Source organism: Coturnix japonica, chromosome 9 (genome assembly GCF_054131305.1).
Source record: "Coturnix japonica strain WE chromosome 9, WE-NBRP24, whole genome shotgun sequence".
NCBI lineage: Eukaryota > Metazoa > Chordata > Aves > Galliformes > Phasianidae > Coturnix > Coturnix japonica.
Genome location: NC_140671.1, coordinates 30,162,607 through 30,187,693, shown reverse-complemented (window position 1 = coordinate 30,187,693; position 25,087 = coordinate 30,162,607). Strand labels below are relative to the sequence as shown.

General features: G+C 40.1%; 3 protein-coding genes and 1 long non-coding RNA gene across 12 annotated transcripts in view; 2 read left to right on the top strand and 2 right to left on the bottom strand.

Moving 5' to 3' along the window:
• PLCH2 (phospholipase C eta 2) overlaps positions 1-3,487 on the bottom strand; it is a 63,450-nt gene extending 59,963 nt beyond the window's left edge. For all 3 annotated transcript variants that reach the window (XM_085509144.1, XM_085509152.1, XM_085509159.1), the window contains exon 1: positions 3,352-3,487. The gene's annotated coding sequence lies outside the window, so the exon portion shown is untranslated. The remainder of the gene's footprint in view (positions 1-3,351) is intronic.
• A 2,242-nt stretch (positions 3,488-5,729) lies between these two features.
• On the top strand, positions 5,730-8,261 carry PEX10 (peroxisomal biogenesis factor 10). Its single transcript, XM_015882595.3, has 6 exons — positions 5,730-5,856; positions 6,024-6,104; positions 6,275-6,681; positions 6,890-7,065; positions 7,356-7,491; positions 8,025-8,261. Exons 1-6 carry the CDS (start codon positions 5,745-5,747, stop codon positions 8,094-8,096), a joined length of 984 nt encoding a protein of 327 aa, XP_015738081.1. The 5' UTR covers positions 5,730-5,744; the 3' UTR covers positions 8,097-8,261.
• A 2,263-nt stretch (positions 8,262-10,524) lies between these two features.
• On the bottom strand, positions 10,525-16,950 carry RER1 (retention in endoplasmic reticulum sorting receptor 1). 7 transcript variants are annotated; one of them, XR_014931874.1, is made up of 8 exons: positions 16,879-16,950; positions 14,134-14,211; positions 13,748-13,833; positions 13,107-13,211; positions 12,744-12,843; positions 12,278-12,356; positions 12,037-12,198; positions 10,525-11,583 (listed from the first exon to the last, which is right to left on the bottom strand). XR_014931874.1 is itself a non-coding variant. In XM_015882613.3 (8 exons), exons 3-8 carry the CDS (start codon positions 13,826-13,828, stop codon positions 11,494-11,496), a joined length of 591 nt encoding a protein of 196 aa, XP_015738099.1. In that variant the 5' UTR covers positions 13,829-13,833; positions 14,134-14,211; positions 16,879-16,950; the 3' UTR covers positions 10,525-11,493. The 7 variants fall into 7 exon arrangements, 5 of the variants coding, with proteins under 5 accessions (XP_015738099.1, XP_085365316.1, XP_085365317.1 ...); XM_015882613.3 differs by having other exon boundaries at positions 12,037-12,172; XM_085509190.1 differs by lacking the exon at positions 16,879-16,950 and adding an exon at positions 14,691-14,883 and having other exon boundaries at positions 12,037-12,172.
• Positions 16,951-17,153: 203 nt separating this feature from the next.
• Positions 17,154-25,087, top strand: part of LOC107323429 (uncharacterized) — a 91,641-nt gene continuing 83,707 nt past the window's right edge. The window contains exons 1-2 of the long non-coding RNA XR_014931861.1: positions 17,154-17,337; positions 21,231-21,327. This is a non-coding gene — a long non-coding RNA (uncharacterized LOC107323429). The remainder of the gene's footprint in view (positions 17,338-21,230; positions 21,328-25,087) is intronic.

The following is a 25,087-nucleotide window of genomic DNA, read 5'->3' as shown; positions in this document are numbered from 1 at the left end:
ATCTAAATCCATCAGCACCAAATCCATTAAGTGTTTTCCAAGTGGACATTACAAAAACAGTAAATCATGTCTTTATGAAAGACTCATTCCAAGCCAATTGAGTTTGTGCAAACTTTCATTTCAGCCACCTGACAACCTATCATGCTTTTTTTCCAACTCTCTGGCCACATTTTGACACACCAAACCAAGCTGAAGAATATGTTTTATTCAGTTCTCATACCAACCCCACTAAACAATATCAGCACATAACACAGTTCCAGAGTGCTTTTCACTCTCCTGCAGACTCTATGGCTTCACTAAGCACCTCAATCATATGCTTCACCATAGCTTCCACTGTTTGCCCAATCTCCATTCCTTGTTCATTCTGGTGTCTTCATGCTCTGTCATTCTACACTTGATTTTGCTGTTGCAAGAGGACACTAGGAAATCTTGGAAGCATCCAGTGGAGTGTGTGTGTAAGGTGGGGGGTGGAGGGGTGGAGAGAAGTGGAGAGACAGGAGTTTCTTTTAAGTTCCTTTATAGTGACTAGTCCTGCAAGGAGGAGGCATCCACTTAACATTAGATTCAATATAAAAAGTAGCATTGCAGGTTTTTGCATAAGGGCCCTTGGCAAACACCACCTGGAAAAGATGGGAACTGCATGTTTTCTGCAGCACTTACAATCTCTCCCACGAATATTAACATATAAAACTCCTTCAACTTCCCACCTGATTTTCATGTTGTTCATGACAGGAAGCCTGAAACATCATCTTCCCATCCAGAACCCTATCCATCCTATTTTCTCATTTCCTAGGTTAAAACTTCATCATTTTGGTTCAATTTGTATTTGCAAAAATAGAAATAAAATCCAAGTGTGGGCTTCAGCTACCACTGCTCCTTTGTGAGCTATTACACCTCGCACAGCACAACATAAACCAAGACTGTAAAGAAATACTGAAGCATTAGCTCTGCTTGATTGAGGACTACCAAAATTTGTCAATAACGTAGACACTCACATGCAGTGTGCCAGATGGCAGCATACAGAAGATAACAGGAAAGGAAGTCAGAACTTTGCCTAAGCATGCGTAAAGATTTGCCACAGCCTGCAGTTTTACAAGTACTCAGCCAAAGTCTTTACTGTATACTTACGTGTGTTGAAGGCAAGTGCTCCACCCCCAGTAAAACAGACAGATTACACAATGAATAAAAAAAGTCTGGAAATTCCCGACAGATTTAATGTCTGGGTTCGAAACAGTAACATGGACTTTGAATCAGATCCTTTTAAAGGGAGGGTTCTCCACTTCTGCAAATAGATTTTATGTCTACCTTACCTACAGAAAGAACTAATTGTTCTCATATAGAGGATACTCATACACTCATATAGAGTACTATAACAATCCTCCAGACTTTGTTTCCTTTAAAAACGGGAGGGAAGGACAAAATTAGAAGTTAGTCTATTTTTTATATTATTATATGACTCGATAAGAACCACACAGAAACCAAATTTTTAAGTAACATATAAATACAAGTATGCTGCAAATACAGAGAAAATTCAGCTATCCCAGTACACCTGCTTAGAAGAAATCAAACAGTACACTTAAGGCTCCCTAAGGATTAAAGGAGTTTTCCCATTCAGCTATCTGCCTACACGTTAATCAGCCATGTGCCTTCTTGGAGCATGATAAATGCGTTGCAGTAAATTCAGATGATCCGGACTAACTCAGAGACTCTCTTTACTGAAAAATCTCTTCAGCCTCACCCTGTTTCCCTCACAAATGCACCTACATGGTCATTTCCCCATCTCTATCAAACTAATGGAACTAACAGGGACAAATTACAGTGACATTCACAAGTAAGTTGGCCCCTTTTAATTATATTTAGTACTATATTCTGTTTATTTGATTTTAAAAGCAGAGTAAATACTGAAGGAAACAAATTTCAGGCAAACGATCAGAAAGGTTCATTCTTTGGGTAAAAAGAACCAAAATACGACGTGGTACAGGACACAATTAGATGTAAATTAAATAGAAAGCTATCAGTGCAAATTTATCTATGTCTGCTCACGGTCTTTAATCTATACAGACGACCTTTGGCACCCAGAAGCAGACAGCCCGGCTACTGAACACATCAGAGATGAGCAGGCCAATTATTTGTCTGTTCTTCACATGCTGGTATTGAGGTTATTGCAAGGTAGTTCTGGTGGGGATGCAGTCCCTTGGATAGCTTACAATCTTTCTTGCACTTGGATAACCAGTGTATCTCACCAGTAGTCACCGACCTTCCTTCACAAACCTTCTGTCCTTCAGCTGGTCCAAACTGTCCCTTCATACATAACAGTTCCTTCTTAGCAGGCTACAAAGAGTTTTACGTAGATAACATTTTTCTCCACTCAGTAAGAACAGAAAATGTCATCTCATAGACAAAACTTCAACCACTTTCCTTTAAACAACTCAATATATTCCAAAGACAGCACGAATTTCGCAGCCCAAGCAAACCACAGCCAGCAGTAACCCTTACCCTGCTTCAATTTTATTCTTTAGCAGTAGAACCCACCCGTATCATGAAATGAAACATGTTTCTAGAACTTATCACCATCAGGATTTGGGGTATGCTTAAGATCTACATCTAAACTCTGCAGCCTGAGGCATTTACAGCACGCAGCGCAGCTATCCTTGTTATTTGCCAATCTCTGCAATGCTAACTCACTTTGTTATGCCAAAAAAGAACTAAAAATTCCTTGTCCACAGTCCAAACCAATGACAAAAGAACTCCAGACCACAGACATCCTTTCGACAGGTCACACACACCTTTCCAAGTCGTGATTCACTAACTCCTCCTCACAGAATCAGAGAGGTTATGTTACTTTCTGGTATTTCACTTAAATATCTAAAGTTTATTTTAAAATCAACTTTTCTTATTCAAGTCTTAATCTTGTCCCTGTGTTCCTTCAAGAGCTTGATGCTCAGGTTATCACCTTGCAATGAATGTGTTAGTCTCTTGCATTGAAGAGAATAGTCCAGTTAGGAAAGTCCGAGCTGCTAATATAAAACTCAGTTCCCTTCATCCCTACAAGCTCAAAGAATCAAAACTTTTAGGACTAAGAGAATTCCAAGGTCCGACAGATTTTCATAACAAAAGAAAGCATAACCAGCATAAAACAAGCACTAGATGTGGTGCTCTTTCTATTCTTTCTTCAAAAAGAGGAAAGCACAAGAAGCAACAAACTGCCGCAATCATAAAGCTACATGCATTCCTGTGGTAGCGTATGATAAAATTCACTGCTGATTTTAAGAGTGAGTGTGTTAAAAACACACCAGGACGATTCCTGACACAGAAGGCAGAAATTGAAACCAACCAACCAAACAAACATACCTTTGTCTCTCCTCTCTGGACAGTGCAGTCAATCTGTCCCAACTTCTTTGCATGGTACATCGGAACTTCCATGAGCATGACAAAAAAAATAAGAAGCAGAGGGGAGGGAACTGCAAAACCTGAGAGAGAAAGCTCCTCCCCTGCATCTCACATATTGAGGGCCCTCAGCTAACTGATCACAAAGCAGCTTTTACAGCCCTTATTCAAACAGTTCGGCTCCAGGGTAACAAGTTCAAAGTGGGAGGAGGCAAAAGGAGTCAGAGGGCGGTAACAATCTTGAACAGACACTTAGCTGCTTTTATATCTGCAGAACCTGTTCTTCAGGTTGGAAACTGAAACATCTGCTTATTGCGGTGTTTGAAAGCTGCACTCCAAACCTCTTCCATAACACTAGCAGGTCTGCAGTGGTAAAACCATACTTAATAACACACAGACATGCAACATGTGGGAGGGAAAGTTAATCATTACTGTGCGGTGCGTTTGTTTTACATTTTGGACTTCCTTGTGTTAATGACAGTAAAGCAAGACACTCCCTTATCGGGTCTGTTATAAGGAAGAGCTGAGAAGTCTGCAATGGAAGCAAAGTCTGCACAGAAATTTCTACCCCACAAATGGATGTGAAGATTTAGGGGAAAAAGAGAAGGCAAGAAAAGTGCTGAATGTCCGCATTTAAATGAGTGGCTAAATACAAATTACGATATACCAATATGGATACAACTTTGCTCGCATGGGCTTAAGAAACTTCAAGTGATGCTTTAATTATTGCAGCAGTTACTTGTTTTTCCTTATACGGGGAAATACTGCAGACACTGTTTGCTAAACAAACAAACAAAACTCATCCTACACAGAGGTAAATTCCTTCCTGGTGCTGCAATAACAATTAACTGCCCCAAAGCACATCAGAGCAGCTACATCGGATATGGAACGTTTCCCTTTTTTCACTCAGGAGCATAACGTGTAGAACATAACAGAATCCATTCAGTTTGTCAATAATAGCCAGGCACAGGGAAGTTAAACACATTTTAACAGTTCTAGGAACAGTGTCTTGGCAGCCTGGAACGTTGGGTGATGATAAGGAATAGTTAATATGTGAGCTGAAAATATATATATCTGTATTAGTAAATAATTAACAAAATGACCTCATAAAACTTTGAAGCAAGGAACAGATTGAATGGATGCAAAACCAAAGCAATTACCATAAATCAAAATAGCCTGGCACTTTGGATTTACAGGTGTTGCTAAGGTTGGTTTGGGTTCTCCATGGCAAAAACAGCCATGTACCAAAAAGTAGGAATAGACTCCATCACCCACAACGTCCTCCAAACCATAGCTTTATTTTCTCATTCTTCTTGGATACACTCTGACTACAGTTTATTTTAAAGCTCTGCTATTATTTACCACAACAACAGTTATTTAAGAAAAGAAAATCTGACCTTTGGAAGCCTCCTTGCCTTATCTTCAGCTTCATAAATGGTTTCCAATCTCCTAATTAAGAGCTCATTTGCCAGCATTTCAATGTTCAGGCTAAACTGACAGCTTCCTCGGCTTCTCCACCTATAAAACCAAGACAAATGTATGGAATAACTACAGCAAAAATGGTGACAGAACACCCTGTAGACTCAAAAACCGTATCATGAACACCAAGTTGGAATTGTCCCAAGTGCTGTGACCAACCTCTCAGCTCTCAGCCTCGCAGTGGCACCAACAAAACTCCACTGTTTGCTCCCAGCTCCCCCTGGAATTCCTATGTTCTAATGTTCTCATTATTCTCATTATTCACATTATTCTCAATCAATTCAAGCCACTGTTAACCCTTCGATTGCTACACAGTGAACAGTGTGATTAAACTGCAGTCGGGATGGTTTTATTGCACTGCATATACGATATTGCAGCTGCAACTATTTTTATGGGGAGAACGCCACCAAGACTCGTAATTCTGACTATTTCACCTATTTGTTGCTTTTCTTAACGATTGAACTGTGGGATGCACAGAAGGATGGACAACACACCTTCGAGCAGCATTAAATCATACAGGGCTATGAGGTGAGCTCCAATTCTAAACAGAGCCATGATATAAACGGGGCCGTTTATATATATATATTACAAATGAGCTGTGTGGGGCAGCTCATTGGGGCAGGCGATGCAAACCGCTGTGCACGGCGGTTTTATGATACAGGAGCTCCCCCTGCTGCAAACTTCACAAACACTTTAATCTCACCGGTTATACGGCTACAGATGGAGCAATGTGTAGCAGCTCAGAACAGCTTTACAGCCCTTTTAGCGCATTAAAACAGCTCAGCTGGATGGTCTGTGAGAACACGGAGCTCTGAGGTACCGCACCTCCCTTCAGCTTCCCGCCCAGCCGCTTTGACGCCATCACCCTGCGCCGCATCATGGCGCTGGGCGCTGCCGGGCCGGCTCGGTTGGTGCGGTGCGGGCAGAAGGACGAGCTGTACCGGAGCGGGCTGCGCAGCGGGGCCGGCATTGCGCTGCATGGGATCGCGGGTAACGTCGACCCTACTGAGGGTTGGGCTGAGGTGATGGGGGTGGGACGGCTCCGGTCCGCTGTGGAGGAGCGGGATCCCGGCTGCGCGCTGCCTCACGGGGCGGGGATGGAAGTGAGGCTTAGATCAGTCCGAGCCTTAATTAAAACATCCACCCTGATTTCTTAGGGGCCAAGAAGTGGCTGGAGTGGAGGAGGGAGATCGAGCTGCTCTCTGACGTCGCATACTTTGCCCTCACCACTCTGTCAGGTAACGTGCCCACCTTAACCCTAAAACCAGATAGCAACTGCTGATGTAAATGCATTGCTCAGCTCATTCAACAAACTAGAACCACACACAGCTATTTCTGAACACCAAAACTTGTTACCCCCCTCACCCACACACACTAAAACCACTTATTTTCTGTTACTCGCATCTAGGCTATCAGACTCTGGGTGAAGAATACGTCAACATTGTTCAAGTGGACCCAACCAAGAAAAGGGTGCCGTCTTTTCTTCGACGTGCCATCTTCGTTTCTCTTCACACTATAGTACCCTATTACTTAGAAAAGGGACTGCAGCATCTGGAACATGAGTTGCAGATAGAAGATGATGAGGCTAGAACCTTGCAAAGCAACCCAGCACTTGGCTTGTCCGGCAGAACCTTAATACGAAGCTGGATTCAGAAACAAGTCAGGAAGCTTACAGAGCAACAGAAGAAAACAACCCTACAAGTTGTGTACATCCTTAAACAATCCATCCCTTTGCTTCGTCGGCTGCATCTGGCAGTGTTTTACATACATGGCACTTTTTATCACCTATCTAAAAGAATTGCAGGAATCAGATATGTAAGTGGATCTATTGTGTGGAAATCACGCGCACCGCAGTATTTTAGCTTCTTTCAGTGTGCACAAAGGGGATATAGAATTTAGCTGATTATAATATGCACAGTGCAGACTGGGTGAGAAGGAGATAAGGGGTTTATTGATTACAGGGCAAGGCATAGTTCTGTAAAATTGAAGCTACTAAATGTCTCTATTTGTGTGCATTATGCAGGTGCACTTTGGCGGACTACAAGGAGAAGATCAGAGCATTCGATCAAGTTACAGGTTCCTTGGAATAATTTCACTCTTCCATCTTCTTCTGACAATTGGTGTTCAGATATACAGCTTCCAACAAAAGCAGAGAGCAAGGCAGGAATGGAAACTACACCGCAACCTAGCTCTCCAGAAGTATGTTGATCTTTATGTAATAGGAAAAGCATATAGTGGGAATAATGGGCAATGCGATGGCTTTCACGAACAGGGAGAGCACTGGAATTGCATTTTAACTTGAGATGGAACCTGATGTAGCATAACACTGGACACGCTCACTTATTAAACATCTCTTAGATGTCACATTTTGGTTTTATGTATGGGACTCTCACAGAAAGTACTTGAAGGAGGGCTTTACAAGATTCTGTGTTAACAAGTATTTCTTGCAAACAGACCTCATAAATCTAATTAATACCTATGTTGATTAGAAATACAATAAAGGAAAAAGCTACTGGGCGCCAGTCCCGCTGTACTTTGTGTTTGGAGGAACGAAGACATGCAACAGCCACACCTTGTGGGCACCTGTTCTGCTGGGAATGTATCACAGAGTGGTGTAATACCAGAGTAAGTACAGTGGCACAAACAGCCCAGGAGTAAACGTTATGAAATCTCTACTCAAAAATACCTGTCAAGCTCGCTGTTGAAATATTACCTTTTCCCTCCCTAAGACACACAAAATCCCCCCATATGTTTACTGAGTTTCATATACTGTATTAGAATATAATGACTATATGTTACTTTGATAAGGAAAATGAGTTGTTTCTGACTCAGCCACTGAAAGGCCATTGAATTAACTAGAGAAGTCAGACATGATCATAAGAAAGACCCAGGCTATAATTCTGACTGCAAAGAACAGAACTGATAAATGTTCTGATTTCCAGTAAAAAGGGGTAAGTTACAACCTAACTGCACTAACTTAAGATGATTCTGTCTTGCATTAATGAAATAACTTTCATCCATTAAGGTTTTTTGGTTTTTTTTACAGCTATCTTGGAATAGAGCATTATCCATTTATTTTACAAGTAAAAATTGCTTTTTTCTTTATTTTTAACTTTTTACCCAAACAGCAATTTAGAATCTCGCTTTGCTTTTTGTAGACAGAATGTCCGCTGTGCAGAGAGAAGTTTCCCCCTCAGAAACTGATCTACCTACGCCACTATCAACTGTAAGGAAAAATCCCATTACAATACAAGGGCCTCTGCTCTCATACCTTCATACAGAGTGGTCATACAGTTCAGGTTAGTCCAAGAACAAGACTTTATTGTAAAACTGGTAATTGCCTGTACAAGGTGGCACTTCATTCCTGTTTTACAGAATAAATCTATTTCTGCCTCTTCCTGTTTCTTGCATTATGGTTCTTGACCATATTAAAAGTGCCTTTCTAAAAGCTGCTTAAACAAATGTGATAGTCTCCACTTCAGACAGTGAAAAATTTAAGTTGTTTTCTCTAAATCTGAGTAACAAATCTCTCAATCTTTCTTAACATGCTTAAGGCATTAAGTAACATTTGACTACTTTTAACACTCCCTTTAGGTAATTAATGTTGCAAGAGTCCTCGCTGTAGATTTCAGGGGAAAACAAAAGGATGTACGTCCTTCCTTCACCTGCAGTGGGATTTTTGGCAGCAATATCCCAGGCCACAGCAAAAAGATTTGGTCAAATACAACAGCCATAGGCACATAAATAAAGGAAAAGAAGCTGCTTACCTTCAGAACAGGGATCTCCAGCAAGATCCCCTTGCCACCACTGCCAACCCCTAAATGAGGGCTGGATCCTGGCTCCAGCCCTTCTGGTCACTCAGTACACTGCATGCACCTGAGCTCCCCTGGGCTGGCCCTGCCTTCCTACCAGGTGGGAAGTTGTGACTCAGCATTTCCACTACAGGATACTAATAGTAAACTATGTCCAACTGTAACAAATTAGTTTTATAACAGTCTACATTTTGTCTAACACAGGGAAGAAGTTGATTTCAGCAACAAGCCTCCTGCTCTCTTTATGGCAACAAGAACTGTTTAGGCAGAGCCAATATGTGATAGTAAGGAGGGATTTGGCAGCACTACCCAAAGTTTACTTCCCTAAGTACTAACTAGTTCTGTTATATAAGTATTTACAGCATCAGGGAAAAAATAAGACTGTCAGTTATTAACACATCATCAACACAACAGTGTGTGCAAGAGTAAGTTGATTCTGTTTCTTCAATACAGATGGAGAGGGGAGTCCATATGATCCACTGGCGGATCATGAGTTCATTTCAATAAATCTTGCACAAATAGCACCAAACTTGGATTGGAGGGGCCAGCTACAGAAAGAGCACTTCTTTTAACAGTTATTTGTATTGTAGAGATGCTAGTTAGCTAGTTAATTATTAAATTTTCAAGTGTTATCATGAATCCTCAAATAAAAATCAGATGAGTGTTTCTTTGTACCTATAAACGGAAGAAAACAAGTTACAGTGCAGGCACTCCAGCTTTACTGTACAAAAGCTGATTTTCAGATTTGCAACATCTTCCTCTTCTTACACTAGAAAAAATTCAGGCATCCCCATGTTTAAAACTGTGAAGACAACCATGGCATAAAAATGGTCCATATGACTCAAAGATGTGACCAGCTAAGGAAGTGACTGCATTATAAGCATTCTCTTTACTAAGAAAAACAGCGAGGAAAGATATCTGCACATAGAAACAAACAGGACTCAATCAGTGACTGGGAAGTCGCTGTGAAGTTGGTGAACCAAGTTTTTCATGCATTCTGTAATAGTAATTAATCACTCCTCAGTGATAAAAGTAGAGCAAAGTTTAACAAAATGCTGCCAAACTTGTCTGGACTTTGGAAATTGCGAGTCACCGAGGGAATTACACAGTCGTCCTGATGTCATCCACAGAATGTATTTGAAAACTACTAATCTCACTGAATATTGAACAGCTATACATCTATGAATGAGAAGCAATCTGTTCTTATGCTTCCACTCAGATTAGTTATCAGGTGAAGGTAAAAATCTAATTCGCAATGGCTGTTTTTCATATCTCATTCCTAAGGAGTCACTCCAACATTAACAAAATAATAAATCATACAAATCTCCAAGATTTACCCATATATTCAGAAACCCCAGTAAACCTCCAAGTTAGGGCTTTCAGACTTATGGACAAAGAACTACAAATATCAAAGGTAGGTACTTCTGTAAGGCCCTTTCTAGATGCATTGTTTCTGTAATTTGAAGTCAGAATAGTTCCCATACTGATAAGAAAAACACACACTGACAAGCAAAGACCAGGCCAACATCAACTTAAACTACCTTTCTCTTTTCAAGGTTCCACAAAAGCTGAATTCTAGGGCACCATGACTTCATTCAACGAAGTCATATAAAAGGGTTCCTACATATGTTTTCCAATAAGGCATCAGTTGAAGTTGACACTATTCTCCATTTAGAATCTTTGAAGAGCTAAACTTTATCTACCTTGTCCCAGTGAATGTTCCCTGAAGATCTAAAATAGGTCACGTGAAGAAAAATTCTTAGGGTAACCACTACTGCAAAGAATCCATAAATACTATTAGATCTTTCTGTACATATATTATATATAAAGATAATAGAGAACAAGCAAAGGGGGACACTGTCTTTTAATAAATTTTGGAATTAAAAAGTCACTTAATAAAAATGCAGTTGTATCACATGAAAAAGTTCACATGCAGGTCATTTATCTGATTTTTTTTTAAACTATAGAAAATGAAAACTTTTGTTAAAACCCACAAAATTTGTCTCCTATAGCCAGTTGGAGTATATTCTGAAGGGGCTGCATGAAGTTGGCTTAAGTTAATCAAGAAACCCTTGGGTATGAAAGAAATTCCAACTAAAACAATTAAAATATATATATTTATAATTCCAGATCCTCAAAGGAAATTGGAATAGATTTTGAAGAAAGCTGTGAGTCATCACAAAGGAACCCAATTTTAGCATCTGCTAGGAGATGTAATGGTGAAACTGGCATTGAAACCTAACAGAAATGAGTTACTTTAGAAGCTGTGTGTGTGTTTTTCTCCCTACTGCAAAATCTTTACGTTTGTATATTTCTATTTATATTTATGACTCAGTAATACCATGCATTTAGCAAACTGGCAACTATTTAGGTCTACTGAATTGTTATATGAAAATAGCACATGGCCATGAAGCAGAAAACAGCATCATGTGTGCCACCTGGCTTTTTTCCTACATACGTGCACAGCACTTCAGGGTGATACTGAGAAGAACTATGTAAAAACATCAAACTCAAAGCCATTCATCTCTCCAGTGCAATGGATACTGAAAGAAAACCGTTATCCCAAATCCAGGGGATTATCCAAAGTTTCTCCAACTTCTTACAAAAGATAAACTCAAAGCAAGTTGGTTAGAATGCCAGTTTCTTCACGCAACTGATACTTCAGATAAAAATAGCGAGATCCTCTTAAAATGAAACTTCAACTGCTTTGTCACAACTCAATCATTTTTATGAAGAAAAAAAGGCATTGTTACAATGGCTCAAAAATCGTTCCTTTAGTTATAAGTAGAATTGGTCAAAAGGTTGATTGCACCTTCTAGCTAGCAAAGGTCTTTCCCACATCTTCTTTCCCTTTGTATTTCCTCTTGCCATGTGTGAAGGGTATATATCTGTACTTTATCATATGCTGTGAAGAGAAAAATATGGATTTTTAGAAGCAAGATATTTAGGTAGAATTTACAACTCACTCACACAAACTGATCAGAGTTTGATTTCTCCCCCACCAGAGACTCTAAAAGAACCCTCCATTAAAAACAGCAATAGTTAACCTCAGAATTGAAGTAGGTAAGATTAATTAAACAAAGCAAAACAAAACAAAACAGATTGAATTTTAAGATAAAAAATTTTTTTGAATGAAGCATGAAGTTTAGTATATGTACCACATGAAGATTTTTCCCCAAGCACTTTTGTTTTCCTTTAATATACACCTGATGTTTAGGTATTAAGTCTTCAAGTTTCTCTTGTAAATGAAACGTATACAACAGATTTAATACTTGTAATGCAGTTAACTTGATAGGGGTTGAAGCAACACCATGCATTCTGACATCACAAATGCTATTATCTGTTCTTAGCAATTTACCTTGATTTGCCTCTTCATAGTGATACAAAACAGCATAATGAAGTACATCACAAGGATCGGCCAAAAAACAGGAACGTTGAAAGCCTCAAAGAATGTACATGCCATAGCAACCAGGATGCCTTTAGTGGCCGAGTGCCTTAAAAATAGCATTAACAATTAATCCTTCAACACCAGTCACTGTTAATTAATGCAGATATTTACATGTTACAGAAATGGAACGTGGGCAGATAGACTGACTCACCAGAATTTAAACTCTGGGAGCCTCCTAATGAAAGGCCGAAATTCTTCATTTTGCCTTGTAGGTAAGGAAGGACCATCATCTGGAGAAGATAAAATAACAGTCAATTTTTCTCACCATTACCTAGATTCCAGTTACTGTTGCAGTTTTAATATAACAGGGTTGGCTTCCCATTAAAAAAAATAGATAACAAAAATGAGTATCAGGTCACTGAGTTATTGTAGGTAGAACTTAAGTCATATATACCATCTGTCAAAATAAAGATTAACAATACTGAATTGTTCAAGCCATAAAAAACATCACTGGTGACCAATTTCACAGCAATTCCTAATGTCAAGTTGTATGGAATTTCAGCAAGTTAAAGAATACAGCGTCAGACTGAAATTGCACATCCTTACATTATTACACCAGATAAAATAAGCTGGAAGTTTAAGCTCAAAATTACTGCAGAATGAATTGTTCATCGTACCTGAGTCTTCCATTAAAGAGGGATCTACCTTTGGCGACAAGAAAGCTATAAAGAGATTTAGATGGTAGATTCCCAAGGCATATGTCACAATGTACCAACCCTAAAGAAAGGAAGGAAATGGAGGAGAAAATGTTAAAGACCTCCTGTACACCACTTTACGTTACCATCAAATAAATAATCTTAAGCATTCACAAATTCTATAGTCTGAAGCCATGAGTTTAAAAACAGCAATTGCTTGCTCCTCAGACTACCTGATTTACCCTTAGTGTGTTCTGATGACACAAAATGTAGCTCCAGAAATCCTCCTACCACAAAAAATAGATGATATCTCAAACTATCCATCAGTAAACCCAGTTTTCCTACCTGCAGTAAATAAACTCTAATCATGTAGATAAAACTCAGACCCAAAGTTACGATCCATCGCACTGCAGTATATGGAGTAGATTTGTCTAACCAGGACTGGTAGATCTAGGAAGAAATACAAATTATGCAGCTGTAAAGTATATGATGCCCAGTGCATATTTCAGAGCAGCATTAGAAATAGTAAGCATTTGTAAATATATTTTGGAGAGTAACATGAAACATTGCAATTAACTTCAATTATAAACATAGATCTTTGAAAATAAAAGCTCAATATTTCCACAAAGGCCAAAAAAAACCCAAATCCTTGGGGCATCAGAAAGAAACCTAGATCTTAAATCATTCCTTGCTATCTCCCTTAAGTTTACTTTCCTTAACATGATTATGACAAGGAACATAAAGCAACATTTTTGGATGATAAGAACATATTTCCCCTGTGCAGCATCATACATATCCATTAAATATTCCATTAAATAGAATATTTTAGAACATTAGAATATTTGTTGTCTATTTTTAACACGTTCCAAATGAAATCTTTTGCACAGATATCAGTATTTCAGCAGTTCCATCCAACCACAAACTCGTTACGCTTTGCACCGCGTCCTGCTTCTAATGGAGTCAGAGAAATCCTAAAGAAAACCAACCTGTCCAAGTCTTGTGAAAAATCGATAGACCACAGAAGGCTTCCCATGAACAGACTCACCAATACTGTCCCCTTCTGACATGGTTGCTGTGAAAATAAAACACAACACATAGGTAACATTCGGAACAAAAACCTAAGCGCTGTGAAACTTCATAGTATAGCATGTCTTATGTTCTTATATTCTTTTGGATAACCCTATTTGAAGGGAAAAATGAAGAGTATTCTTAGAGAAGGCATTTATTCCAAAAGAAATTCAGTTCTAAAAGAAATTGTCAAGAAGGTCAAGAAAAGGGAACTTTTACAAAGGCAAGAGGGGATCCAATCTATTTTAGGGAAAGAAAAACAAGTCCACACAGAAATGCAGGAATGAGCCTTGTTAGACATCACCTTGATAAGGCAGGAGCTGAGTTATAACATCTAAGCATTGATATGCACTGCAGCACCACCCTCCTGTCACCTCAGTGTCTAAAGACAAAGAACAAAACCAAAATAAATATATATATTTTTCAAGCTGCTTAAGATTTTCAAATACAGAGTAACCAGACAGCAAAGCATTTAAGTTCAGGACTCTGTACACAAGAGGCTACAGAAACAAACATGTGTCCTAAATCGAAACACGATTCAGTGAGTTTATCTAAAGAACGTGAAGATCTTTGCAGTCACAGAATAGTTTTAAGTATTGGCAAAACTGTACACATAAAGAACAGGGCCAGGATTCTGACTCCAGATGAGAAAATACCAAGGGGATCATTTTAAGTGCATGTTCCTACTGCCAATTCGAGATCTTTACTCTTGAGTTAAGCCCAACTAAGCTTTATCAGTCTATTGAAGATGTAAAGCAAACAAAATGAAATGGATTCTAAACAGAAACACATCTGCCACATCATCAAAAGCATTACTGACATTACTTCCTGGAGTCCCCATCTGGGGGTGGGACTACACACCTCTGGGACAGCTGGAGGACTTTCACCACAATATTAACATCTCCGGAGCCTCAGATGACAGCACATATGAGTGAAACATCATTAAATCAGAAAAATACAGATTTAGATACTGCAGTGGGAAAACTGAGGACAATCTGGGCAGTCAAAGAATCTTGAAGCTGAGTATTTCCTATAAATATCAGAAAACCAGATCCTATGGAATAAAAAGGAAGTAGGAAAAAAGGAGTCCTGTTACATCGGAAAAGGGAAAAAGGATCATGAGGCTTCAAAAGATTCAGTCCATTTCAATTCTAGTTATGGCTAAAAAGAAAACAAAACCCAATGGAAAGTCAAACTAAAAAAAGATATGGACATTTTATTTACAGACAAAATGGAAGTAATTATTATTCTGCCCATCCACTGCACTGCAGAAGAAAGAAATTACTCAGCACTATTAGCTGAGCATCATTTTGTGCTTTATTTGGGGTGGGTTTGAATCAACCTGAGATATAAAAGCACAACAAAAACGACATTCAATCTACTGATGATTGAATAACAATTTTCTGAAGATGGCAAACATCAAAACTCAAACCAATCCTCACATCACAACTACATGCTACAGGCAGACCCGCCACTCCAATCTTGCAAAGATTAACCTACAAAGACCAAGAAACAAATCGTGTCTATAAAGCCACCAATGGCTTTCAGGTGGAAGAGATGTTTTGCTCGGTGTATAGAACCTCTGTATGTGCAACTACATATGACTGTTCATCATCCATGCAGTTCCTCCATGGCAAGCCAAGCAATGCAAGCAGTTAACACTGTCTCTTTGACTTCAAGGAAACCCCACTGGCTCCTTTAAGGAGTGCAAGCCAAAACATTATGTGACAAAGTTGAAGAATTAGACTCTCATCATTTTAAAACATTCACTTAAAGAACATCTGTAAGTCACAAGCATCAAGGGAAGCCACCTTTCGCACTGGAGCAGGTTTACAGCTAAGAACCTAAGCCATACCTTATTGCTATATAGGATTACACCCAAACGGTAACAATTCCTCTTTCACAATGAGTTCTGATAACTCTAAAGGCAATAGCCAGAAGGACCTACAGAGATTAATACAACAAATGGCAGTTTGCAACTAGCAGAGCACAGCCCACTAACCAAACTGCCACTGAAGAACACCAAGCAGGTGAGCAGAACAAGGTAATACCATAATAACAAGGTAATAACAACTCCGTTGTTATGGCAATACCATCACAAACCTAATTGCATCCTTGAGGCCAAAAGCCATCTGAGCCACCTGCCCCAAAGTCACACACAGTTACAAACCTCTGACCGCAGTAAAAGCTTTCTTGAGCATAGAATACTAAGGAAGCAAATCGCTAACAAGATCTCACCACAGTGCGTGTCCCTTTCCTCATCACTTAAAGAAAATCCCTTTCACAGAATCACAGAATGACCTGGGTTGGAAGGGACCTCAAGGATCACGTAGTTCCAACCCCCCTGCCTAGCAGGGCCACCAAACATATACATTTAGTAGATCAGGTTGCCCAGGAGACCCCATATATCCCCATAGAGACCCCATAGACCCCCATAGACCCCATAGAGACCCCATAGATCAGGTTGCCCATGGCCCTGTCCAACCTGCTCTTGAACACCTCCAAGGACGGGGCATCCACAACCTCCCTGGGCAGCCTATTCCAGGGCCTAACCACTTTCCTAGTGAAGAACTTCCCCCTAACATTCAACCTAAATCTTCCCTCTTTTAACTTAAAACCATTTCCCCGTGTCCTGCTATTGTCAGCCCTTTCCAAGAGTTTACTCCCCCTCCTGGGTGTAAGTTCCCTTCAGGTATTGAAAGGCTGCAGTGAGCTCACCCCGCAACCTTCTCTGAACAAACCCAACTCCTTCAGCCTTCCTAAAGCACCGCCCTACAGCTGTGTGCTGGTGACAGAGCGAAGGACCAACCTCAGAGCGCCCCATGGGGTGACACAGCGGGTCGTTCACCCACAGCCCCCATAGCACAAACGGAGCCCGATAAAGAGAGCCCAGGCCCGACGGGAGCCAAGGGCCCACAACGGGATGCGGAACGGCAGCCCCGGGACTCAGCCTATCTGTGCCTCCACCCCCATACAGAGGCAGCACCGCCATCCTCGAACCCCCCGCCCCCACCCGTGCCGTGCTCCTGGCGAGGCCTTGGCTACTCACAGGCGGCCGAACCGAATCGTGCCTTCCGTCCCCCCTCCCCCCGCCTCCACAGCCCAATATGGCGGCCACAGCGGGGGGGTACATCCACTTCCGCTTCCGGGGTGAGCGGGACAGGAAGTGGACTTAATGCCGGAAGTGATGCGGCCGATGTCGCGTAGCCTACACCATCTGCGCATGCGCAGAGAGCTCTGCTCATCCTAGAGGGCGGCCCGCTTAGCCCCGCCTCTTTTTGCTCTCAGCCAATCAGCGCCGGGCTGCTCCTGCAAGGCGTCGCGTGCTGCGTGGGCACGTGGCGGCAGCGCTGCTCCCGTTTGCTCCCATTTACCCCCATTTGTCCTCATTTACCGCCTCAGCCCACAGCTCGTGCCCCGTACCCTGCTTCCTTTGGGCCTCCACAGCCCGCAGTGCCAAGCTTTGTGTAGTTAAAGCACTTGAGCCCTGTGGATTCGTTTGATATTGGTACGTGTGCGTGGCGTGTGGTAATAAATAGGTAAACCTGAAGTAAATAGGTAAGAATAGGTAAGTCTGAACCGTGTGGAGTTTAAAAGCCTTTATTAATGCACATAGATAGGGAAGATTGGGGTTAAAACGGCTTGAACGAGAGCAGAAACGCTCCATAAGCAAAGATAAGATGGTATTAAAAGTACCCAGCAGTGCTGTTGGGTGTTTGATGGAAAAATCCGGGCTAAAAACGAGCAAAAATGGGGCTCAGTAATTCAGTTCGGTGTATGTGCCTGCAGTACCGCTCGGTGCCGCTGGGCGGCGCTGCAGCTCGTGTTTTGAGCCCTATTGAGTCGCTGCTTTAGGAGCCGCTGTGTTGTGAGGGGCCGGGCTGGATTTGGGTTTAAAAGAGCTTAAAAGAGAAATTATACTTCTACAAAACAACAAAAAGCCATTGGTGGTGTTGGCAGTGCTTCGTTTGGTGTTCATACACTAAACGAGCTTAAAGCAGCTACTGGATGCAATTTGTTATTCAGGTATTCCTTTGCAATGTGCTTTTAAACATAAGGCATAAGGATACTGACAATAAAATGCTTGTAGAGTAGCAAGAATGAACTAAAATGCATTTAGTTATCACACAAAGCTCTACAAGAGAGGCCTAAAAAGCCACTTTGTTGGTGAATATCAGCCTTACTTTGTACCAATGGTTCCATACATAACCATAATAAATATAGGAATTTTGGGAAAGAAAGAGGAAGAACACTTTTTCTAAGCTATAATAATACAATAATATCTCAGCCTTCTTGATCACTAAACTAATTTCACTTCAAGGAAGGACGTTATGAAAGCCAAGGTAGGAAATCCAGCTGGTCAATGGGGGATCTAAACTAAAGCCAATGGAAACAACCTGACTTGAAAACAAACCACCACTGACCCACGTTTGCCTGTCTGGCTTTAGTGCCTTTGCATGTGTGTGTATGCATGGCAAAGAAAGGGAAGCAATGAAATGTAAATGAAGTTTGCAGAGGTTACTGAGGTAAAAACAAACAAATAAATATACTATTTTTCCTCAGAAGTGTTTTGCTTTCCGTGCTTCCTCATTTCTGGCTGCTGCATATACATCCTGGTAAGCAGATGCTGTGTTCCATTCTGTCCCCGTTGCTGCTTCTTTGTGTGTTTTGGCTGTGTTTAGTTTGTCTTCTTTCCCAGAGGAAGGCCTGCTGTTTGATACACCTGTTAACAACACTAAACAGGTGGCTGGCCTTATGGGCTTTTTCACCTGCAGGCTTTCAGGCTTTTTTCCTGCCCTAGAATCCATGTGAGTTTTGGTATCTGTTCGGAGGAGTCACAGTTACATTTAAGTGACTGCAATTTAAACTGGTCAGCATTACACTTCATAGTAGCAATGGGGACAAACGTGGTGGGTTTTGCTGCTCAGTCTGACCCTCCATCAGCTGAGGCTGCACCCCATCAACACAACCCTGTTCTAAAGCTAAGCACGGTGCAGTCATCATTGGAATCTGTGAAGTACATTTAATGTGGTATTTCTGATCGGGGCCCTGCAAAAGGGTTGAAAGCAGCGATGAACAAATTCCCAACATCTCAGTTTTTTAATGTGAAATGTGTCGTGCTGATCTGTTCAAGAAGGATGGAGCAGAGCTGAATTAACGATGACCTTGTGAAGCTGTTGTTAATGTACTGCATCGCCTTATTTATTTATTACTCAAAACATTTAAATGTGACTTTAAATACATTTCGAGTCTGGAACCAATGCATGAATAGATGGGGTGTATTTTCAGAATAGATTCCTTACTACTGAGCCTTAGGATTGGGGGATTTCTTTGTTCGGTATCTAACTGATAACAGACAATTTTATCCTCATCCATTAGTATATTTCAGTGACTTCTTTGCCTCTTTTGGTCTCAGTCCGTGGATAGCAGTGTATTTATCCAGCACATTGTATGTCTTTGAATCAGAAAACACGGGGCCTTACTGAAACTCAAAGGTTTTTGTTTTGTTTAAGGTAGAAATTCCCACTGTAGGGTTTTGTTGTGTTCTTTTTATAAACAATAAAACCCACAGCATCATGCAGCCCATCACTGAAACCCTTTTCTCCATTTCCTGCTCTCCTCTTGTTTGTGTAGTAACTGGTAGCTCTTTTTTTCTGGAGGCCTCCATGTCACTCTGGTTGTTCACGCCTTTGTTTCTCTGCAGAAATGTGTGATGTATAGATAGTGCTTATGTGGACGTCAGCATTTCCAAACCTTGCATGTGTTGCATTGCTAAGCAACTTTTAGCAACACTTATCTCTCATCCTTATGCCATCTGGAAAAAAAAGGATTAGACAAGGAAATGTGCCAGAGAGAGACAAAGGCAAATCTAAGTAAGAGCTGGCTTAATTACTTCAGAGAATGGGTGACATTAATAGTAGGCAATCATGAGAATTGATTGAAAGCAGAATGCCTTTACAGGTAGAGATAAGGAACAGTAGAGAAAGGTAGTGCATCTTATTCCCCTGCTGCCTTTTTTGTTCCCAGAGGAAGCAGAACATAGAAGAACCCTACTGTATGTTTATGTACAGTGATGCAAGATGAAAACCCACATGACTTCAAGTCCCTAATTTAGTTCCAGTTACAGTGAGCTTTTTTCTCCTTTTCCCAGTTATGTGCACTCAGGAGTGTAACAAGCTGACAGCTTTAAGTCTCTTTTACCAGGCAGAGAAGATTGTTAAAATGCCAGGGGAGCTTGAAGCTTCTGTACATCAGAGTTACCAACTGCTGTCATTGAGATACCTGCTGTAGATGCTTGCTTTAAGCAGCGGCAGAAGGAATAGAGCACTGCAAATCAGAAGTGCATTTCCAAAGTACAACGTTGTCAGTGCTTTCATTTTCCAGCTTAAATCCCAGATTGCTGAGGCTGCAAACAGAGCATTGGAATCTTCAGCCACAAAGTGGAATTCTGATGGGGTTCACACAGATTTTAGAGCTATAGTTACTCTTTAGTTTGTACATCTGCTGTTTATCACACAAGAGGCCAGAAATCCAACTTCATAGAAGGAGGTCTTTAAATTATTATTATCATGATTAACATTGGAGGAATTGTACCAAATCCCATTTAGTTATCACACATCATAACAAGTGACATTTGTTACTGAGTTGTTCTCCTTCCTATGCCTGGACTTTTGACTGAGCTTTGCCCATTTTCTGATAGAGGAACTGCTGTATTAGTGAGAACGTGCCTATAAATTCATCTTGGAATTACTCCATGTTGGGTAAGAAGGGATCTGCTGGAAAAGCTCTTCATCCTATTGAACAAGATATTGATATTGCACAAGGTTGAGTGCTTACATGTGCCAGCTTAGGTTGTTAGACCTTAATTTGATCACACCATAGCTTTATATATATATATATGTGTATATATATATATTTGGCTTTTTAGCCTTTAAACTTACATTTTATGCGCAGGCTGCATCTTGGGTCAAATGCAGCACAGGTTTAAATCACTGAAGCTTTCTGGAATTGTTTGGAACACTTTTTCACTTTCCACAACCTTTACAAGCAAAATAATGCACGGTTCTGCATGTGACAAAGCAGTTATTCTTTCTTGCCATGTAATTTAGTGCCATGTAATATATGAACTGCAGGACCTCACATAATAGTATCCCACAGTAACAAACGTTAGGCAAGAAGTGTTTGATTCTTCCCCCCATCTCCTTTTAGAGGAGTGCCACATAATCCTTGGCAGTTGTGTGGTCTCCCATTCAACTTCTGACAAAAATGTTGGAAGGGTATTTATAAAGAGCCTTGAGGACCACCCACTTTGCTATTGAAAATGTGCTGAAATAATCCCTTCTTTATAATGTAGCTGTGTTGTAGTCAAAATTTGAAATCCATGTGTATTTCTGTTTAAAGGGGCAATGGAGAAATGACATATTCAATGGACAGGGCACTATAATTCATTGTTCCGGTGACATCTGTGATAGACTGTGGATCAATGGCCGCGCTGCTGGTAAGTAGATTCATTATGCTCTCCAGTTATTAACGAGACTTTGACATAATGCTTTGGTTGTCCTTCTTTTGGTTCATATCATCTGACTATAGTGTCTGGTATCCTCTGAGTGTTCCTCCTATAATGTATAGTTCTACGGAGCGTGGGGAGAGCTGTTTGAGTGGGACCCTTGCTGAAGGGAGAGAGCTGTTCATAGTAAATTCAGAACTACAGCGAGGTATCAGATGTTCTTGTAATGGTTTTTATTGTTGTGATGAGGGACTGTTTTTTAATAAGGTGAATTTTTCGCTTTAAAGTGAAGGTGTTTTGGAATAAGAAAGTTGGAAGGATAGCAAAAGGAACGACTCGGTCTGTGTGTGAGAGGTGTGAGTTTGTGCAAGAGGAATCCTAGTTCAGATTGGTACTGGAAATGAAGTATTGCTTGGCAGGTCATAATTTGTGAAGCATGCAGCAGAAATGAATCTTATAATGCAAAGCTATGGACTCAGTGAGCTTTCCAATCCATTTGACTTATGTATGGCAGGACTGTATATGCAATGAAGTAGTTAAAGCTTCAGTGCAGCCGAAGGTACCCAGATAGGACTGCATCACATAGAAGGACATGATCTGATAAACCTGAAATAGAGCATATATGCACGTCCCCTTGGTATCAAGCATCAGAATATATGGAGTGGAAGAGTGCATTTAATGCAAAAAAAAAATAGTAATCAGAGGAATATCATTAGTCTTATTTCCATCTTTAATATTAGGTATGCTTGTAATGTTCGACTTGTGTTTTTAGAACATGAAAACATTTACTTTCTAGAAGCATTTCCTGTGAAGGAGCTGCTGTGGGTTTCAGAAGAGTCTCACACTCCAGTGCTTCTTTAGTCCAGTCAGATTTGGTAGTAATCAAAATTCATAGCTATGTTCAAACCCTATAAAGTGTTGTGATGGTCTGTTTTGTGATTAGTTAGCAGATGTTAACTTTAACAGGCCTTTTTTTCTGGCACTGTAAGCAGAACAATAAGGAATTGAATGGGTCTTGAAGAACTCTCTACACAATCATGGAAGCATTCTCTTCAGATTACTATAAGGATACATTTGAAGAGAGGAAATTTGTTCCACTCCTGTTCATTGGGTAGTTAGACTTAATTGTCCCTTTTCTCAGCAATGCAATCATTTACATTCTGTATTAAGATAGCACGATATTCCTGTTTATAATTAACACTTAATAGTTTTTTAACCTTTTTAAAGTGCGTTTATGTGGAAGTCAAAGTTATTCACAGTTCTTCAGTTTAAATAAATGTCTAGGTATGTATTTCAGGCAGTGATAGCCTGGCTTTGCAGAAACAAAGCAAATGGAAATATTATTTACAATGCAGTATCAGGAAGAGAGAAAAATGATTGTTTTTCTTCACAATTTGAGTAGGCGAAAAAGAAGAAACTGCCTTCATTGTAAGCAGTGAATATATATCTTCTTTCCATCCTTCCGGGAAGACGAGTCAGCGTTCATGTCGTGATTGTCTGAGCCAAGTACAGATGGTTTTGTTGGACAGGGAGCTCTTAATATTATGGCTAATGCCTGTTTTCTGGTATATGCTTACCTGTAAACTTAATATACCGTTCCTGCTTTTTTAACAGGTAGATATTTATTGTTGTTTTGACTGTTTTATCTCCAATTTCCTGATAACTCGTCACTGGTAATAATTACTGTATTTGGAATCTGCATTCTAAATATCTACGTGCACTTCAGCTCTACCACTCAATAACAAAAAGATTATTTTAATAGAGCTCCAAAGAAAAACACAACACCAACAAAAAGAAAGTTGAATGTTTCCTCAGCTGCCTCCGTAGCAGCTGGAATGAAGCATCACTAATGCTTATCCCAGGTCTTTGTTGTGTTGCCAGGGTTTTATGTGAACATTAAATAAAGAAACAAACAACAAAAAGCTTTGGCATCAGAAGGACCCTTATAGGTACCTGCAGAAGTTATTCTGTTTATTTTGAGTCTTTATTTGCTGTATGAGCAAAATAATCTTGACAAATTTGAGCTGTAATTTGTGTAAAAACAGCCTTGGAAGGGAGAACTTGGAGTAACACCTTGCACATTTGAGAAGGTCAGACGTAGGAGTGTGCGACCTCATTCTGGTCTAGTGCAGAACTGTACATAATCTGACACCAGAACCAACTTCTGTGAGCCCCCCAAAGGTCCTTCCTTAACACCATCCTTTCTAGGTATGTGTTTTGTAGCTTTTTTTGTTTGCTTTCTGGTCTTATTTCATATGGACCTGTTATTTCCAGGTGTCAAAATGATCATTGTCTTAAAAAATAGGAATAGGCACAAAAACTATCACCACCATCCATAATCGTGTTATTTGCTTTGAGAAGAGGGAACAAGACCAGCAGGTGAAACCTCCTCTGTTGATGCGTGCTCTAAGAAATGGAAGGGTGGGAGAAGAAAGATGAAGGTGGGACTTTCAGTTGTCTGCTACCTTCAGGAAAACAATCTGTTCCATAAAGTAAAGCCATTGTCATCCAAACTTGTTTTTTAAACACGTGAAACTTCACAAGAAAGAAACGAGGATTCAGTAATTTTAAGACTCCAATATTTTGTGTGAATGTGTGTTTAAATAATCAGATCTTATGGGCCTGACTATCGTATCTTATAGTAGGATGTTGAAATAGTAGCTATCTGACTGTCCTGTCTGTAATTTCTAATACACGTCTGCAATTTCATTTCACAACAACGGGGCAGCAAAGTGATGATTAAGATGTTTGCTGATTTTGCAATTAGAAACCCTGGGCTGGTCCTAAACATGCTGATTCCATTAGACTTGCAAGGAGTGCTGGAGATGTTGCACTAATTGTGATAAAAGGGGTCTCAGCGTGAGTCAAGCACATCTATGTTAACTCAATTTAATGAGGCATCAATTTGAAGTTAGGATCTAACTGTACAAGTCTCTTATCTGCTTTGCTTTACTGCTACTTCTGTAGCCTGTGATGTGTTTCCCTGTAATTATGTCATTCTGAGACCTGTTAATTTAAAAAGAAAAAAAAAAAGATAAATTATTGGGTGGTAAAAGGAATGGAAAATTTCCTAACAGTTCTTTCTTGGAGTTAATCTGGATCCAGAGTTCCTGTGTGGCCATTTGTTCTGTCGATGCAAACAGAAAAGCAGAAAAAGACAACAGAGATAACATTTCGACTGCTACCAAACTTGTTTTCCTAATGAAGTCACTTCTTTCTGACGTCTCTTCTACCTCACCAACCTCAGCATCTTCATTTTAGTACAGCTAACAAACTGTTCTGTTTCTGCTCTGTATCTTCAGTCTAAATAAATATTAATATAAAAAGCTGCAAACCCAAACATAACCAAAATAATAAGAAACCAAACCCCCAGATCTTTAATTTCTACACAGGAGTCAAAGCCACTGCTGAAAATGTGTCCTGTTGTGATAGTTTGAGAAAGCTGTTTGTTATTCACACTTCAGTTGAATTGGGAAACTTCTACTGTTCTTTACTTTGTCTACTGAAACGTTTCTCTCTGATTTGCACAATAAAATAATCTGAGATTTTGGATCTGACCACATGAAAGAGATCGTGGAGTCCTGATTAACGTTCATTGAGGTATTCAGCTTAAATGAATTACAAAAAAAGAAGAAGATATTAACACAAAATTCTTTCTTTCTTTGAATCTCTGTTTTGTTTTGTTTTAAACTTTCAGATTGGCTGCTCTGTGTTTTTGCTTAGAAGAAAAGCCAAGCTTACACATATGGAA